At 47.9% G+C, this 16259-nt stretch overlaps 1 protein-coding gene across 10 annotated transcripts in view; it reads right to left on the bottom strand.

The window, feature by feature from the left end:
- EPN2 (epsin 2) overlaps window positions 1–16259 on the bottom strand; it is a 111811-nt gene that overhangs the window by 44338 nt on the left and 51214 nt on the right. For 9 of the 10 annotated variants that reach the window (XM_049874693.1, XM_049874688.1, XM_049874691.1 and 6 more), the window contains one exon: window positions 7984–8742. In XM_049874693.1, coding sequence (XP_049730650.1) covers window positions 7984–8578 — 595 coding nt within the window. In that variant the 5' untranslated portion in view covers window positions 8579–8742. Of the gene's footprint in view, window positions 1–5098; window positions 5102–5939; window positions 6111–7983; window positions 8743–16259 lie in introns of all 10 variants that reach the window. The other variant, XM_049874697.1, reaches the window with a different exon arrangement.

The raw sequence follows: 16259 nt of genomic DNA on the forward strand, positions 1-16259 counted from the left end.
AGAGAACGGAGGTGCCCCTGAGACAAGGGGGCCGTCAGGAGAGAGGGCCTGGCCCCGGCAGGTACCCTGCTCTGCAGAGCCTGCCACGGCCGCCCCACTACCACTGGGCCTTCATGTTGGTTCCAATCCACCTGAGCACATGAGAGGATGAGTTTGGTGTCCTCCTTCCCTCCCCTCCCCCTTTTTTTTTTTTTTTAAGCACAGGAATGCAAGCAGCTGCACCCCCACCAGGAGTTCTGAGGCACCAGGCAACACAGGACAACATGTTATGGTGCATCCACACAGCACCGGCTTATGGCCACCTCTGGAGACTGTGACTCAGGGTCAGCAGATGGAGCCAGGGATGCCAAGCTGGACACTTCTCCCTTTCCTTGCTAGTCTTTATGGAGGCCAACCAGGGCTAGGACAGCAGCGATCAGCTTTCCAGTACACATGCTGTCATGAATTGAATTGTGTCCCCCAAAAATAATCTGTCAACTTGGCCAGGCCATGATTCCCAGTACTGCGTGATTGTCCACCATTTTGTCATCTGATAGGATCTTCCTAGGTGTTGTAAATCCTATCTCTACGATGTTAATGAGATGAGATTAGTGACAATTATGTTAATGACACTGGACTCAATCTATAAGATTAGACTGTCTGAAGCCAATCTCTTTTGAGATATAAAAGACAGAAGGAGCAGAGAGACAGGGGGACCTCATACCACCAAGAAAGAAGCACCAGGAGCCGAAAGCATCCTTTGTTTGGACCTAGGGATCCTGCACAGAGAAGCTCCTAGTCCAGGGGAAGATTGACAACAAGGACCTTCCTCCAGAGCCCACAGAGAGACAAAGCCTTCCCCTGGAGCTGATGACCTGAATTTGGACTTCCAGCCTCCTAGGCTGTGAGAGAATAAATCTCTCTTTGTTAAAGCCATTCACTTGTGGTATTTCTGTTATAGCCGCACTAGATGACTAAAACACGTGCCCACAAGCTTCTGCCCTAACTCACAGAAACCTTCCCAGCCCACCAGCTGCCTCCGATGTGGGTTCTGCCACCCAAGAACATCTGCAATTTCTCCACATTCTTTGGGTGCCATGACCAGCTCTGCACACGAGAGAGCCCAGGGTAGGGGTAACAGGTGGGCTGCTCATGCTGTCTCTACGTCCAGCGGCTGCCACCACTGTGTGAACCTCGGCAAAGCCTCGAGGCCTCCTCTGGGCAGCACAACTCCAGCCTACAAACAATTCCAAGCCTGCCTATGGGCCAGGGTCCAAAAGAGGGCACCCGGAGTGGGGGAGCCAAGGGACCACCTCACAGGGGGGCATGGCCGGTGCCCCAGGAACCCCATGCAGTGGAGTCAGCATGAGAGCCCACGTGAAGACAAAGCTGGCGGCTATAAACTCCACACACACACTGTGCTTTCGGAACTGCTCTCAAACCACACACGTGTTAAGTCAATCAAAATGTGATTTTAGAAACAAACACAGAAGTGGGTTACCTAGTAGACAATCTTTCTAAGATAGCCATATACCTGCATGCTATGATAAAGAAAATGTAACATACAGTTAAATTTCTGTAAAGGGACCTTAAGACATACGTGTAGTCCTAACAACCCGCTCAATCTCTAATCTTGAAGAAAGCTGCAATAGTATACCATTTGGCTGACCCTGAAAAAAAGATGTAAGGCACTAGTCTCGATTAAGCTTGTCATCACCTGGCCCTCATCATCACGGGCCAAGGTAAAACAATCACATATAAAACCTAGGCGTTGGCACATTCACCAAGAGAATGCAGAGGCAGAAGGTCTCTCTCTCATTCTCTCTCTCTCTCTCTCTCTGAAGACTGAGAGCCTGCTGAGATACTGCCAGCTACATCTGACGTCGAACTCTAGCTACGGAGCACCTCCTCCAAGTTCAAGCCGTGGACGAGCCTGAACCCTAGACTACTCATTAAAGGTAAATGCCTGAAGTCTAAAGATGTGGATTCTAATTACTGAACCAACATTGTGATTGTGAATTCTGATTCTCCCAATCCTAAACAGATGTCTGGAGGTCTTCCTTGTATGCCTTGCCATGACTGCCTTTCAGTAAACTAAACAAGTATATGCATGACAAACCTGAGCATTTCTCCACTTTCACCTAGGACCTTGTCCACAGCTCCACCTGGATGTCCAGTGGACACCCTGACATGCACAAAGGGCAACCCCTGGCCTCCACTCAAACATGCTCCAATCACAGCCACCATCAGGCCAGGCAACCACAGCTCCACCCTCCAACACTCGGTCCCCGGTCCTCAGAGCTCCTCTTTTTCTTCCATGTCCAGTCTGCTGGCAAGTCCTGTTGGTGCTCCTTTACACATACCCAGAGTCCACCACTTCTCAAGCCTCCACAGCCACTCTCCTGTCTGCACCACCCCCTCTCCCACCTGACTAGTGAAACACTCTCCTCACTCATCTCCCTGTTTCCGCCCCTGCCAAGCACAGCCAGAGGGTTCCTTTTAGTCCCTACAATTCCAAATCAGATCAAGTCACTCCTCAGGTCAAAGCTTGCCCTGCCTCCCATCTCACGCCAAATAAAAACACAGTACTCTCAGTCTCTAGAAGGCCTACATGAACCTGCTCAGAAGGAGGGCCATGGCCCAAGACCAGTCCTGACAAGGTAAGTACAGACACTGAAGGTAGCTAGAAATTTTCACAACCCCCTGACATTGCTGCAGCATCCCAGCACTGATACATGGGTACTGGTCTGTGACCGCATTTCAGAAGTCCTGCCTACCCATCGACCAGCACCACTCTGGGTACGCTTGCCTCTCCCCATCCCCCAGCTCTAGACCACCTCAGGGTCTGTGCACTGCTGTCCCTCTGCCAGGAACACTTTTCCTAGATCTTCACACAGCTAACTCCTCCCCCTCCAATTCTTGCTCAGTGAGCCCTGTACTCACCACCCCATTTAATACTGCAAACCACTCCCCTTCTCCTTGGACTTTTTGTTTTTCTGCTCTCCAGAGAACATATCACCCACCACCACTACCACCCCTTGTCTGTCTGTCATAGTATGGAGGCCTGCATGTTGCTGTGATGCTGGAAGAAGCTATGCCACCAGTATTTCAAACACCTGCAGGGCCACCCATGGTGGACAGGTGTCAGCAGAGCTTCCAGATTAAGATAGACTAGGAAGAAAGGCCTGACAATCTACTTCTGAAAATTAGCCAATGAAAGCCCTATGGATCACTGCAGAATATTGTCTCACATAATGCTTGCTGGAAGATAAGCCTCTGAGGCTGGAAGGTACTCAAAATGTACAGTCACCACAACAATGGACTTGACCATATCAACAATTGTGAAGACGGTACAGGACCAGGCAATCTTTTCTTCTGTTGTCCATGAGTCAGAGCTGATCTGACAGCAACTAACAATAACAACATCACCTAACATGCTGTATGCTTTATGATGTTTACTGTCTCCTTGCCCATGAGCGTGTAAGCTCTACAAGGCAGGGGTCTAGGCTTGGTGCTTAGCACAGTACCTGGCACACAGGGGAACCCTATGAAGACCTACTGAAGAGGGGAGGCCCTTGAAGCTGTGCCCTGCAGGCAGACATCAGCAGACAGAGGGCTCTGAGAAGGTCAGGAGTGTTTTTGTAGGAATATGTGAATCAGCATGGAGTAGGTGGGGGGAGGTATCTGAAGACAGAGCTGGAGGAAGGTAACCAAGGTCCACTCAGGAAGGGCTTTCCCTGCTAGGTCAAAGGATCCGATTGGACCCTGCAGGGATCTCTGGGACTCAAAAGGGGCTTTCTGAGACCTGGGACCAGAGCATCCTTTTTAAACGCAAGTATGGGGGACGAATGGAAGATGGACCAGAATGAGGAGGCTAACAGCAAAGACACCAATCAGAAGGCCAGCACTGGACTGAAGCCAAGGAACCACAGATGCAGGGCAGAATGTGGGAGATTCCAAGGTTAGACCCCCAGGTGCAGCTGGGGGGCGGCACAGAGGACAAGTGTGGCACACTGCAAGAAGGGGAGCTCTCCTTGAGGCAACCACGGCCCAGTTCTAGCTGCTCTCCTGTGAGCACAGCTGCCCCAGTGGTACCCTGTGCTGGGCCCCGGCCCTGCCCAGCCCAGCCTGGGCCTGTGCCTGTGGCCTTCCCCTGTGGGGCCTGGGCTCTAGGAGTGCCCGTCACAGACATGCCTCCAAGGAGCCTCCCTTCCTCGAGACCATTTCCCAGTGGTCACTCTCATTCTTACTTTTCTGTGCTGGATTTCAAGCTAGTGGGTTCAAGACAAGTAGGCCAGTGTGCACATACTAAGCACCTACTTTATACCCAACACTGTGTAAGGAGCTAAGAACAGAAAAGGAATCTGGGCCAGTGCCCCGCCCTCAACCAGCCCGCCATGTGGGAGAGCGTGAGGTATGGAGAAGGACGCACATACTCAACAGGCCAAGGATGAAGCCTGACACCAGGAAACACTATGTGCCCAAAACCCAGCTGCGGCATAAGAGACCATCAAAGAAAATTACTCCTAACTCATACCAAAGAGTTGAGGGAGAGGAGAAATCCTCATGGGCTTTTCCCTGAAACAATTTGGCAGATGTGTGTGCATGCGGGGCCAGGGTAAGGGGCAAGAGCAGGACCAGGGCCTTCTGACTCTGGGGAGTCTGCATGAGCCACAGTGGAAGGACAGACAGGTGAGTGAGGCCTGGTAAAGGCAGCCAGCTATAGGCCTGCCAGGCCTGATCTTAATACCCAAATTTCCAACAGGATAGATGGGGGCCAGGGAACACAAAACTAGCCACTGAAGACTCAGAGAGACCCCAACCAGTCACTGAATGGGCAGAACATGGGCAAGATGAAGAACATGGAGTTCTGTGAACACTGGGAACCGGCCAGAAACATCCCTGAGTATCTGGTGGGAAGACAGGGTGAACGCAGGTGCCTCTGGGCGGGCTTTCAAACAGGCTTTGACCATTTACATTCTTCACTGTGCAAAGCTGATGCTTGTTATGTTCCCTAACGTCAACTTAGAATAAGTCAAAATTCTGTGTAAACTGTTAGGGTACACGGGAAAACATCCCAGAGCTAAATACAGTGACCACACAAACACCCACATCAAACAAGCTGTAATATTAATGAGGCATGAATGAACAGCAACTGTTTCCAGGGCTGAGAGGCAGCACCTTATCAGGGATGCACATAAAAGCACTTCATCGGAGCCCCTTCTGTAAAAGCAGAAGGGAGCTGTGCCCACTGGGAACGCAGGCAGACCATACCGAGGGCATTTTCTAGTAGACAACAGCGAATATCTGCTTCCAGTTTAACCTGCAGCAGCTGTAGACTCTGGCCAGGACACATTTGTAATTAACCAAAAGAGAAGACCCATTTTTAGTCACCCACTGAATGAGGTATATTCACACATCACAGCCTAGAACTGCAGTACAGCTAACTCTCTGTCAACACGGTAATGGGGATTTTAGAAAGGACAGCGGATCACTGAGAAGCAAGACCGTCTCATTTTGTTCACAGCAAGGTGTATATTTCTGCCATGGGCACGATGAGTCTCCAGTGAGGATGCACCGAGGACCCTGTGCTTGTCTGGCATGTGAAATTTAAGCCACACATTTCTGGTTCAACAAGCCATGTGGTCTGACATACCACTGCCACACTTGTCTGGTCAGACACAGAGCCCGCCTCCAATTTCTCAGGGCGTGGGGACACCGCATGCCTTACCCAAATAGCAGTTCCCCTATGCACCTTCAGCAGAGCTTCTAGCAGGTGACGTGTGACCGTGGGAAGGGAGCAAGGTCAGGCCACAGGTCCTGGGACAGGGGAGAAGGACCCTGGGTCGGATCGGCCCAGAGTGAGGCAGGAAGAGAGCTGGCTGTACTGGCCTGGCACGCACACCCCCAGCAGGCTGCACAGCATCTCTAGGAATGAGAAGAACAAACCACCATCCCACCTCGGGCTGCTCGGTCACAAGTGAGGCAGGGCTGGGACCAGTCCCCATTTGGGTGGGCAGCCAGCCCCAGGTGCGGCAGGAAGGGATGGCGCTGGTTCAGCGGCTGCAGCTCCTCACTCTGACCCAGTGGGGCACCTGCATGGTGCTGTGGGCACAGCGAGGCCTCTGGCGCTGTGGGCAGGGACACACACACATACAGAAAGACACACCATTAGAGGAATGCAGCAGCCTCTGCGAGAGGGCGCACACAGGGGCGGGCCGCTCCAAGGCCTGCCACTCCCCAGCTGCTGGTGACACCCCTACCTGAACACACAGTTGGAGCTTGAGGTCTGAGGAGCCAGAGTCCTCAGAGCAGGGACCAGAGGAAGCCCAGTGGGAGCTGTGGACGCCGGCCCAGGTCGGCATGAGGATGAGGGCCAGTCCAGACCCCAGGCTCCTGCACCAGGAAGGTTCCACATACTGTTTATGAAATGTGCGGCCACATCAGACCCTTCTTTGTCTCCTCTGGCTTTGCAAAAATAACAAGTAAGGGAGGCATCTGAAGAGAAGATGTGCTTCCTCACCACACTGCAGGCCCACTACCTACAGGAAACCTCTCCTGGGCAGGGGCGGGGGAGGGCCTTGAGATAAATAAGACAATTTCACTCCTTAGAGAGCAATCTTTGGTTCAACTTAATCCAGAGGAAGACTTCTGGAGATTAAGTCTAAATTTTTTTTCGAGTGGTTTCGTGAATGTCACAACCTTTGCTTAAACACAGGTGTTAAAATTGAGGGGAAAAAATAGCATTAACTAGAAATGGGACAAGAAAACACAGCCTGCTCCAAGACTGATGACAATTCAGAATTTCTAGGAAGCAGGGAGTCTGACTTTAATACGCAAATTGCCTATTTGACCCATTTCTCAAAATGCTAGTGGATCGTGGTACAACGTCAAATCAAAACCAGCCAAAGCAGGAAATCTTAGTAAGTGGTCTGGTAGCAGAACCACTGACTAAGCAAGGGTTGACAGGGGTTCATCAAACTACAAACAACTTCCTTTAAAAAAATTTTTTTCTGTTATGTTGACATACTATCACTGACTCCGAAAAGAAAGGGTGTATGAATCTGCCCTTTAGTCCAGCCAGGTGATACAATTTCAGCAGCCTCTTTTTTTTTTTTTTTCCTCCCACCCCAGGGCTAGTGGTCTCATCACCAGCGCATGGGGGCTGGCTGTGTGAAGATGGAGTCCCATCCTTTCCTGGATCACGCTCAGCCAACAGCCATGATGCTCAAAGTGGCCTACAGAAACCAGCTCCATCAGCCCCTGAATTCCACTTCTGTTCCCTAAAATCTCTTCTGAATGCTGCAGACTCAGGCAAGGGCCCAAAGAAACCCAACATGCAAAAAGACGACAGCCCACCCAATGCAGGCCCAGCCATGCATCCAAATCACCAAGAGCTCGTGTGCATTTTTAAAAACGGGGCCTTGAGCACTTTAATAATCTGTAGAGGTTTTTGGCTTTTCTCCTTTTACGTTAGACAGAGATGCGCACTTTCCACCCTCTGTGCTGCTGAAGTAGAATAATACACTGAGGGATTCAGGATACCTGCAGCTCAGTCATGAGAAACACATTTAATACAAGATTAAAGAAACAAGGTCATCAAGAAAGAGCAATCATGTTGTCCTGGCTACCAAATATAGTCAATCCCCAAATGCTTGTGCAGCAAGACAACCCCTCCATTCTAGAACCCTCCTCAGATCCCTCTAGATACCCCCCTCTTTGACCACTTTCTCCCTGAGGGTGCAAGCCCCTGCCTACATGTACAGAATCAGGTTCATCAAGAAGCCCAGGGCTGCTGGGACTACCCAGCAGGCCCAGCCAACTGACTGAAGGACGCTTTATTGCCATAATCCATCCAGACCAAGGGGTGTGTTGTCTGGGTCCTGGAAAATCTGCAATGGCTACCGCCCTCAGCCCAGAGCACCTGGCCACCTGTGGCTTGGCATGGCTGTGTTTCACAAAGGGAGAGCTTGGGTAAGGGGTGGAGGTTCCACGAGTACTCACAGCCATGGTAGGAAGCCGGCGAGCCCCCAGCCTTGCCATACTCCTGCTCCGAGTAGCTGGTGGAGAGGTTGGGTTGGCTGGAGCCACGGCCGAAGGTGATCTGGTTGCTGCCCATGCCTGTGGCAACCTGGGCCATGCGCTCTTTGGTTTTGAGAGCCTGGGCCCTCTCGGCCTTCAGGCGCTCCTCATCCTTGAGAAGGGCCACCAGCTGCTTGGACTTCTCGCGCACGTTGATGCCCTGGTCCTTGCCGTCACGGTCAATGTACTGGAAGTCCTTCAGGGTCTGGATGGCAAAGATGTTCTCACGGCACTGCTGGGCCACTCGCTCGGAGCCTGTCTTGATGAGGTAGTCCAGCAGCGTGAGCGCCTTGTACACATGCCTCCAGTTCTTGCCATGGTCATTGAGTCGCTTCCACACCATGCTCATGATCTCTGAGAAGGCCACCACATTGTAGGTCAGATCCGCGATCTCTGTCATCAGGGAGCTGGACGGGCCCCACGGGTCATTGGAGGTGGCTTCCCGGACTTTTATTTCAGCCTCTGAGTAATTGTTTACAATGTTCTTCATCTGACGTCTGATGGACGAAGTCGTCATTTTTGTTTTCTTTCTTAAGAAATTTAAGGCCCTTCGAAGTGAAAAACTTTCCTGTCCTCAGTAAGCTCACGCCCTACGAAGGGTCAGTTTCTGTAATCAACCTGGAGCTACATCCCTGAACAATCATTTCCTCCACTGGAGCCTTGGCCTCAGGAAGCCATGACCTAGAGAAAGAAAGAAAACACTCCACTGTGACTTGAGTCCTCTGTGGTGGGAAGACATAGGCTCAGACATCTTTGCAGGTTTTTGGGGTATGAAAGAGATGCCATCTTTCTTTAAAAGGTAAGATCAATATGATAAGTTAATAAGAATAAAATTTAAACTCAAGTATATTTCTTTTTAGAAGGAAAGAAGTAAACATCGTGACTACTCTTCTCTTTTCAAAACACTTCTAATAGAATGGCAGTTTTGGGTGCTATACTTTCACTGCCGGGCAAAAGGCTCAGAACACCGGGGGAAGTCAATCCTCACAGATTTTAAATTACATGTAGGGGTAACAAAGCCTCTCACTTCAGGTATAAACCAAACCCGTTACCATCAGGTCGATTCTGACTCATAGCGGCCCTACGGAACAGGACAGGACTGCCCTATAAAGTTTCCAAAGAGCACCTGGTGGATTCAAACTGCTCACCTTTTGGTTAGCAGGTATAGAACTTAACCACTACACCACCAGCATTTCCACTTCAGGTATAGCTTATCCCCAAATACCGATCTACACCTTTAAACTTGTTTAACATCTTGGCTTTGGACAACGATGCCCAAGGATTTTTCCTTGAGCATCACTTTTCTCCTCACCTTCCCTGCTTAAGGATTTATAAAGATTCCTGACTGATTTCCTAGAACAAGGCTAAAGACCTCGATTTGGCTTCCAAAAGCCTCCAACATCTGACCCAAGCTAATACAATCTTGAAAGTAATTCAGTTCTAGTTCAACTCCTGTGAGACTCAAGATTACATGGCAACTAGTCTACCCAGCCCTACACTCTAAACACATCCATTCGCTCTCTTCTTTTGATGAGAAACACTGAGCTAGAGACATGTCCATGTCCCCAGCTGCTTCACAGGTTTGGGGACCCCACCTGCCTTGCTCACTGAGCTGTACCCGCACCCAGCACTATGCCAGGCACAGGGAGATAGGCATTGTTGGACAGATGGATGAAAGAGTAACAATGTCCCTGCTTTCAAAAAGGCTGTAGTCTCGTGAGGAACAGAGGTAAACACAGGGGGATCTGGGGGCACAAAGGCAGAACAACCAACTCAGCTGTTGGGGGATGCAAAGGGGGTATGGGAAGGGCTTTCTGCCAGAAATAACACTCAGTATGATCTTCAGAGCTGAATAGAACTGATCAGGGGAAAGGCACAGAGGGCAAGAAAGAACTGGTTATGCAGGTGATTCCTCTTTGATAAAATGAGGAAACTATTGTATCTACACACTAGAAATGAACAATCCAAAAAGGAAATTAAGAAAATAATTCCAGAGGGGGAAGAAGATGGCAGTTTCAGGTACACTTTAACAGCTCCCCTACAACAAAGCCTGAAAAACCAAGTGAAACAGATACAAACGATGACCCTGGATCCCTGAATATCAAAGGGAAAGTTGAAGAACTGGACTGAGCAACGACCAGTAAGAGTTAGAATGAAATGAGAAGGAATGCTGAGATTCTCAGAGAGTCCCTGCCCAACTGGCTGGTTCAGCATAGCATGGCCATTTTGAGATGGCAGCAAACAACACCCCTAGGCAAGGAGTCCAGGAATGCACCTTCACAGAAAAAACAGCTGGAAACAGAGACGCTGAGTGAACAAACCTGGAGAGAAACAAGGAAGGCAGGTTGTGTGCCAGGACCAAACTAGCTCGAAAAAGAGACACAAGAGAGACCATGACTTTGAAACTAGGGCAACACAGGGAAGTGCCACTGGAGCAAAGTGGGGTGGACTGAATCGTTGGGGCCTCAGGACAGTGGACTGTTAAGATGGGGAGTACAACTCTGTGGAGAGACAAGGGAGAGTGCAGCAAGGTGGAAGACAGCTTCAGAGTCCCTAGCAAAGGCAGAGACGGGAGGGCCCTAGAACCTGGATAATGGGACTTCCTATCAGCAGTGGTGCATGACCACTGGGGCAAGCGACATCCAGTGAATAGTGGAATAGCAGTGTAATAATCAGAAATTTCCCCCTTGACCAGCCCCATGGTGATCCCCCTACCCCTCATGTTTGAGTAGCCCCCCCACCCCCATTGCCCACACAGCAAGGTACCCTCAGTGACTTGCCCAACACTCCACACATCCACTGCTCCCCCACCCAGCCAGCACAGAGAGGAGCCCCAGAGACATGCCCACAGCTCCTGCTGCCAAGCAGCAAAGCGAGGAGCCTGGAGACATGCTCACCACGCCCCAACCCCCACCCATACAGTCAGGAGCCTGGAGACATAGCCACCACTCCCCCCACCCAGCTGGACCCACTCAGAGAGAAGCCTAAAGACTTGCCCACTGCTCTGCCCACAAAGCCCAGCCCACCCAGCAAGGAGCCCAGAGACACACCCATCACTTCCTCCACCCCAGCCTGAAGGGTGAGGAGCCCCAGAGACCTGCCAACCACTCCTCTTGCCCAGCCCAAGCCCACCACGCACCCCTCCTGGCCTGTGCAACTAAACACCCAGCCGACTCTCCCCACTCACCACTTGTCCCACCCAGCCCAATCCCACTGTACACTCCACCCGACCTGAGAAGCAAGGTGCACCCAGTGACCTGTCCACCAAGCACCCCTGCCGTAAAACACGTCGCCATCGAGTCTATTACAACTCATATCAACCCTACAGGGCAGAGCAGAACTGCCCCACAGGGTTTCCAAGGAGCAGCTAGTGGCTTTGAACTGCTGACCTTTTGGTTAGCAGCCAAGCTCTTAATCACTGCACCACCAGGGCTCTACCACATGCCACTCCCACACTTTACCTATTTCCTCAGTCCATCTGAACATATGTGGACACCCTCGGCACCTCCCCCCACCACTAGGACACCAATCCATAACAGAGCAGAGGGCCTGCCTCACCCATTAGAGGCGTACCACATCCCCGGGCTGACACATCCTGCTCTCTAAGACTGAAGTGATAGCACATGCAAAGGTGGAAGAACCACACGGCCCCACAAGAGCTGTGGAGGGATATTCACCACAAGACACCTGGAGACCCACAATGGGGAAGGGTCTTGTTCACACACTGTCACACAATCCTACAAGAAAAGACAAATGTACCCAATGACAGAAGACTCTCATGTGTATGTGACCTACCTAACTGGCAAGAGCATAGTCATACACAACTAACTGGCAGCATCACAGTCATACACAGAACAATACTACAAAGCAACATCAATTAAAACAATACAAAGAAAGGCAGACAATATAAACAGAAAAGGAAAAAGCTAAGCTCTAGATATATCAAAAGCAAAACAGTACAAAAAAGACAATCAATCAATAAAGAAATATATAAACAAAATAGAACCTTAATGTCTCAAAGACAGCAGTAAATAACAAATCATACGAAGAAGCAGGATAAGAAGGCTAAAGTAAACGAGCAAAATAGAAGGACAGAAAACCTTTCTGAGGAAGAACTGATAATAGAACTATCTGACAGGGAATTCAAAAGACTAAGATTTAGGCTTCTCAAAGAGATAAACACACACACACATGCAAAAAAAAAAAAAAAAGAATTCAGGAAAACGATACAAGAAGAAAATGACAAACTCATAGAAATATGGTTTGTAAAAACCATACAAAATCAACAACTAGAAATTCAGAAGCTTAGCAATAAAATATCAGAAATAAACTTAATGGAAGGCCACAGAAGTAGAACTGAATCATTGGAAGAAAGAATCAGTGAAATAAAGAACAAATCCCTTGATCCTAATTTGTTTGAGGAAAAACCAAAAAAAGACTATAGAAAAATGAAGAAAGCCTAAGGGTTATGTGTACTGTGGAAGCTTGCGTGTTGCTGTGATGCTGGAAGCTATGCCACTGGTATTCAGATACTAGCAGGGTCACCCATGGAGGAAAGGTTTCAGTGGAGCTTCCAGACTAAGACAGACTAGGAAGAAAGACCTGACAGTCTACCTCTGAAGAGAATTAGCCAGTGAAAACCTTATGAATAGGAGTGGGACACTATCTGATATAGTGCCAGAAGGAGAGCTCCCCAGGATGGAAGGCACTCAAAAGATGACTAGGGAAGAGCTGCCTCCTCAAAGTAGAATCAACCTTAATGATGTGAATGGAGTAAAGCTTTCGGGACCTTCATTTGCTGATGTGGCATAACTCAAAATGAGAACAAACATCCACTAATAATAGCAACCTGAAATGTATGAATCTAGGAAAATTGGAAATCATCAAAAACAAAATAGAACGCATAAACATCGATATCCTAGGCATTAGTGAGCTAAAATGGACTGGTACTGGCCATTTTGAATCAGACAATCATACAGTCTACTATGCCTCTTCAAGCCAACTTGAAGAGAAATGGTGTTGCATTCATCGTCAAAGAGAACATTTCAAGATCTATCCTGAAGTACAATGCTGTCAGTGACAGGACAATATCTATACACCTACAAGGAAGACCAGTTAATAAGACTATTATTCAAATTTACTCACCAACCACTAAGGCCAAAGATGATGAAATTGAAGATTTTTATCATCTTCTGCAGTCTGAAATTGATTGAACATGCAATCGGGATGCATTGATAAATACTGGTGATTGGAATGTGAAAGTTGGAAACAAAGAAGGATTGATAGTTGGAAAATACGACCTTGGGGAGAGAAACAATGCTGCAGATCAAATGACAGAAATTTGCAAGACCAACGACTTCTTCATTGCAAATACCTTTCATCAACAACATAATTTTTTTTTTTTTTTTATACACATGGACTCCCTAGATGGAATACACAGGAATCATATTGACTACATCTGTGGAAAGAGATGATGGAAAAGCTCGATATCATCACTCAGAACAAGGCCAGGGGCCGACTGTGGAACAGACCATCAATTGCTCATATGCAAGTTCAAGTTGAAACTGAAGAAAACCAGAGCAAGTCCACAAGAGCCAAAATAAGATCTTGAGTATATCCCACCTGAATTTAGAGACCATCTCAAGAACAGATCTGAGGCAGGGCTAAGATGACAGAGTAGTCAGACACTTCCAGTGATCCCTCTTACAACAAAGACCCAAAAAAACAAGTGAAATGATTATATATATATGACAAGCTAGGAACCCTGACTATCAAAGGCTAAGTTAGGAAATCGGAATGAACGGCAGGGGGAGGGAGAGACAGTTCAGAAGCAGCGAGGAGTTGCCAGATCTGACTTAGCAGGAAATGGCGCCCCTCAGGCACATTCCCCTGGAGCAACTGCGGCAGTGCTGGCGATAGCATTCGGGATGCAGTTTTTTCAGGGAGAGACAGCAAGCCGCACAGTCTACTCACACCTCCAGAATCAGAGAAGAACAGCACCCTCAGCAACAGCTAACTACTTGCATTTATTTTACCACACTCCCCAGCCCCCAAGCCAGATTAACTGGCTGTCTATCTCCCTGGGCCTGAGATAGATCCTGCTGCATGCCCTGAGCCATTCTCCCAGCCTTGGAGAAGGAATAAACTAACAATTGGGGGAAAAGATAATCTGCCATCTCCACAAAGCTGGGGAGCTTAGGACAGAAGTGGCTCCTGTCCAGGCACAAATGCTTGCAGACTTTCAATACCTTTCACCCCTGCATGGACCTGTGTGGGCCCATGTCAGGAGACTGGGCCCTTTTTACTGCAATGGTATGTGTCCTTGAGATCTGACTTCAACTATTTCAACTGTGCAGTAGAAGGGAGGGTTTCTGATGTTTGACACTGCTTTGCCTATTAATCAACTCACCTACCCACATCAGGGACCTGAGGACTGGTGGCTCCACCCACATCACCTAGCCACCTACCACAGGGGGCCATGGATAAGTGGTGCCTCCCAGTCCTTAAAACCAAAAGCACTGGGTATCCATGGTCCGGCTGCAGAGCCCACCCACCTGTGCGCTCTAGGGAATGAGGGCGCGCTTTCCTCACAGACACTCAAGGGACGATTGTCAGCCTTCTGCCTTGTTCAGAGCATGGCCCCTGCTGCAGCCAGATACCTGTGCCTACACCAATCACCCCTGCCCCTCCAGGACTGTAGGACACAGCCTGTACCACACACTTGATGACCAACTACCTGGACACCTGAGTTGAATCCGTACAAAAAAAGTGAATGGACTCCTAGGGTCATATACCTGAGAACAGCTCTAACCATATGGTGACAGATGTTAGAGGTCCAAAGGTGCAAATAATCAGGAAAGCTCACTCAAGCAGCCTATCTAGCATATCAAAACAAAACAAAGCAAGAAGCCAGGATACAGTAAGCAAACATAAAATAAATTAATACAGTAATCTCTAGACAGTTCAGAGACAACAGTCAATATCAAATCACATAAAGAAAGCAGACCACGATTTCAAAACGAAGAATGAAGGAATCTTCTGGATGAAGATGTATTCCTGGAATTACCAGATATAGAATACAAAAAATTAACATACAGAACCCTTCAAAAGATCAGAACAAGCCAAGGAACACACAGATAAAGCAGCTGAGGAAATTAAAAAGGTTATTCAAGAACATAATGAAAACTTTAATAGGCTGCAAGAATCCATAGAGAGACTGCAATCAGAAATTCAGAAGATTAACAATAAAATTTCAGAATTAGACACCCCAACACAAAGTCAGAGGAGCAGAACTGAGGAAATCGAAGGCAGAATTAGTGAGATTGAAGATAAAACACTTGGCACCAATATATTTGAAAGTCACCAAGGCATATTATAATCAAACTTGCCAAAACCAAAGATAAAGAGAGAATTTTAAGGAGGCTAGGCATAAACGAAAATTCACCTACAAAGGAGAGTCAGTAAAATAAGCTTGGACTACTCGGCAGAAGCCATGCAGGCAAGAAGGCAATGCAATGACTTATATACAGCAGTGAAGGAAAAAACTGCCAACCAAAAATCACATATCCAGCAAAACTGTCTCTCAAACATGAAGGTGAAATTAGGACACTTCCAGATAAACAGAAGTTTAGGGAATTTGTAAAAACAAAACCAAAACTAAAAGAAATACTAAAGGGAGTTCTCTGATTAGAAAATCAATAATATATCAACTGAAGACTAGAACTCAGGACAGAGCAACCAGATATCAACCCAGATATGGAAATCACACAAATAAATCAAAATTTAAAAAAGCTGAAAACAGGGAAACAGCGATGTCATTATGTAAAAGATGGCAACATTAAAATAATAAAGGGGGCTAAAAGACACAGTCACAGATCTTTCATAAGAGAGGAAGTCAAGGCTACATAAAGAAATAAAAGTTTGGTTTAAACGTAGAAAAATAGTAGTACATATTGAGATTTTTTTTATTGAGATAACCACAAAGGAGGCTAAGGATCCTACACATCAAAACAAAACACAAGAAAAACAAAGACTCAGCAAAAACAAAATTAACAACAAAGAGGAAAAGAAAATACATAAACTACTCAGCACAAAAAATTAAGTGGGAAAAATGAACTGTCAACAATGCACAAAAAAAGACATCAAATGACAGCACTAAACTCGTACCTATCCATAACTGCACTGAATGGAAATGGACT

Source organism: Elephas maximus, chromosome 2 (genome assembly GCF_024166365.1).
Source record: "Elephas maximus indicus isolate mEleMax1 chromosome 2, mEleMax1 primary haplotype, whole genome shotgun sequence".
Classification (NCBI taxonomy): domain Eukaryota; kingdom Metazoa; phylum Chordata; class Mammalia; order Proboscidea; family Elephantidae; genus Elephas; species Elephas maximus.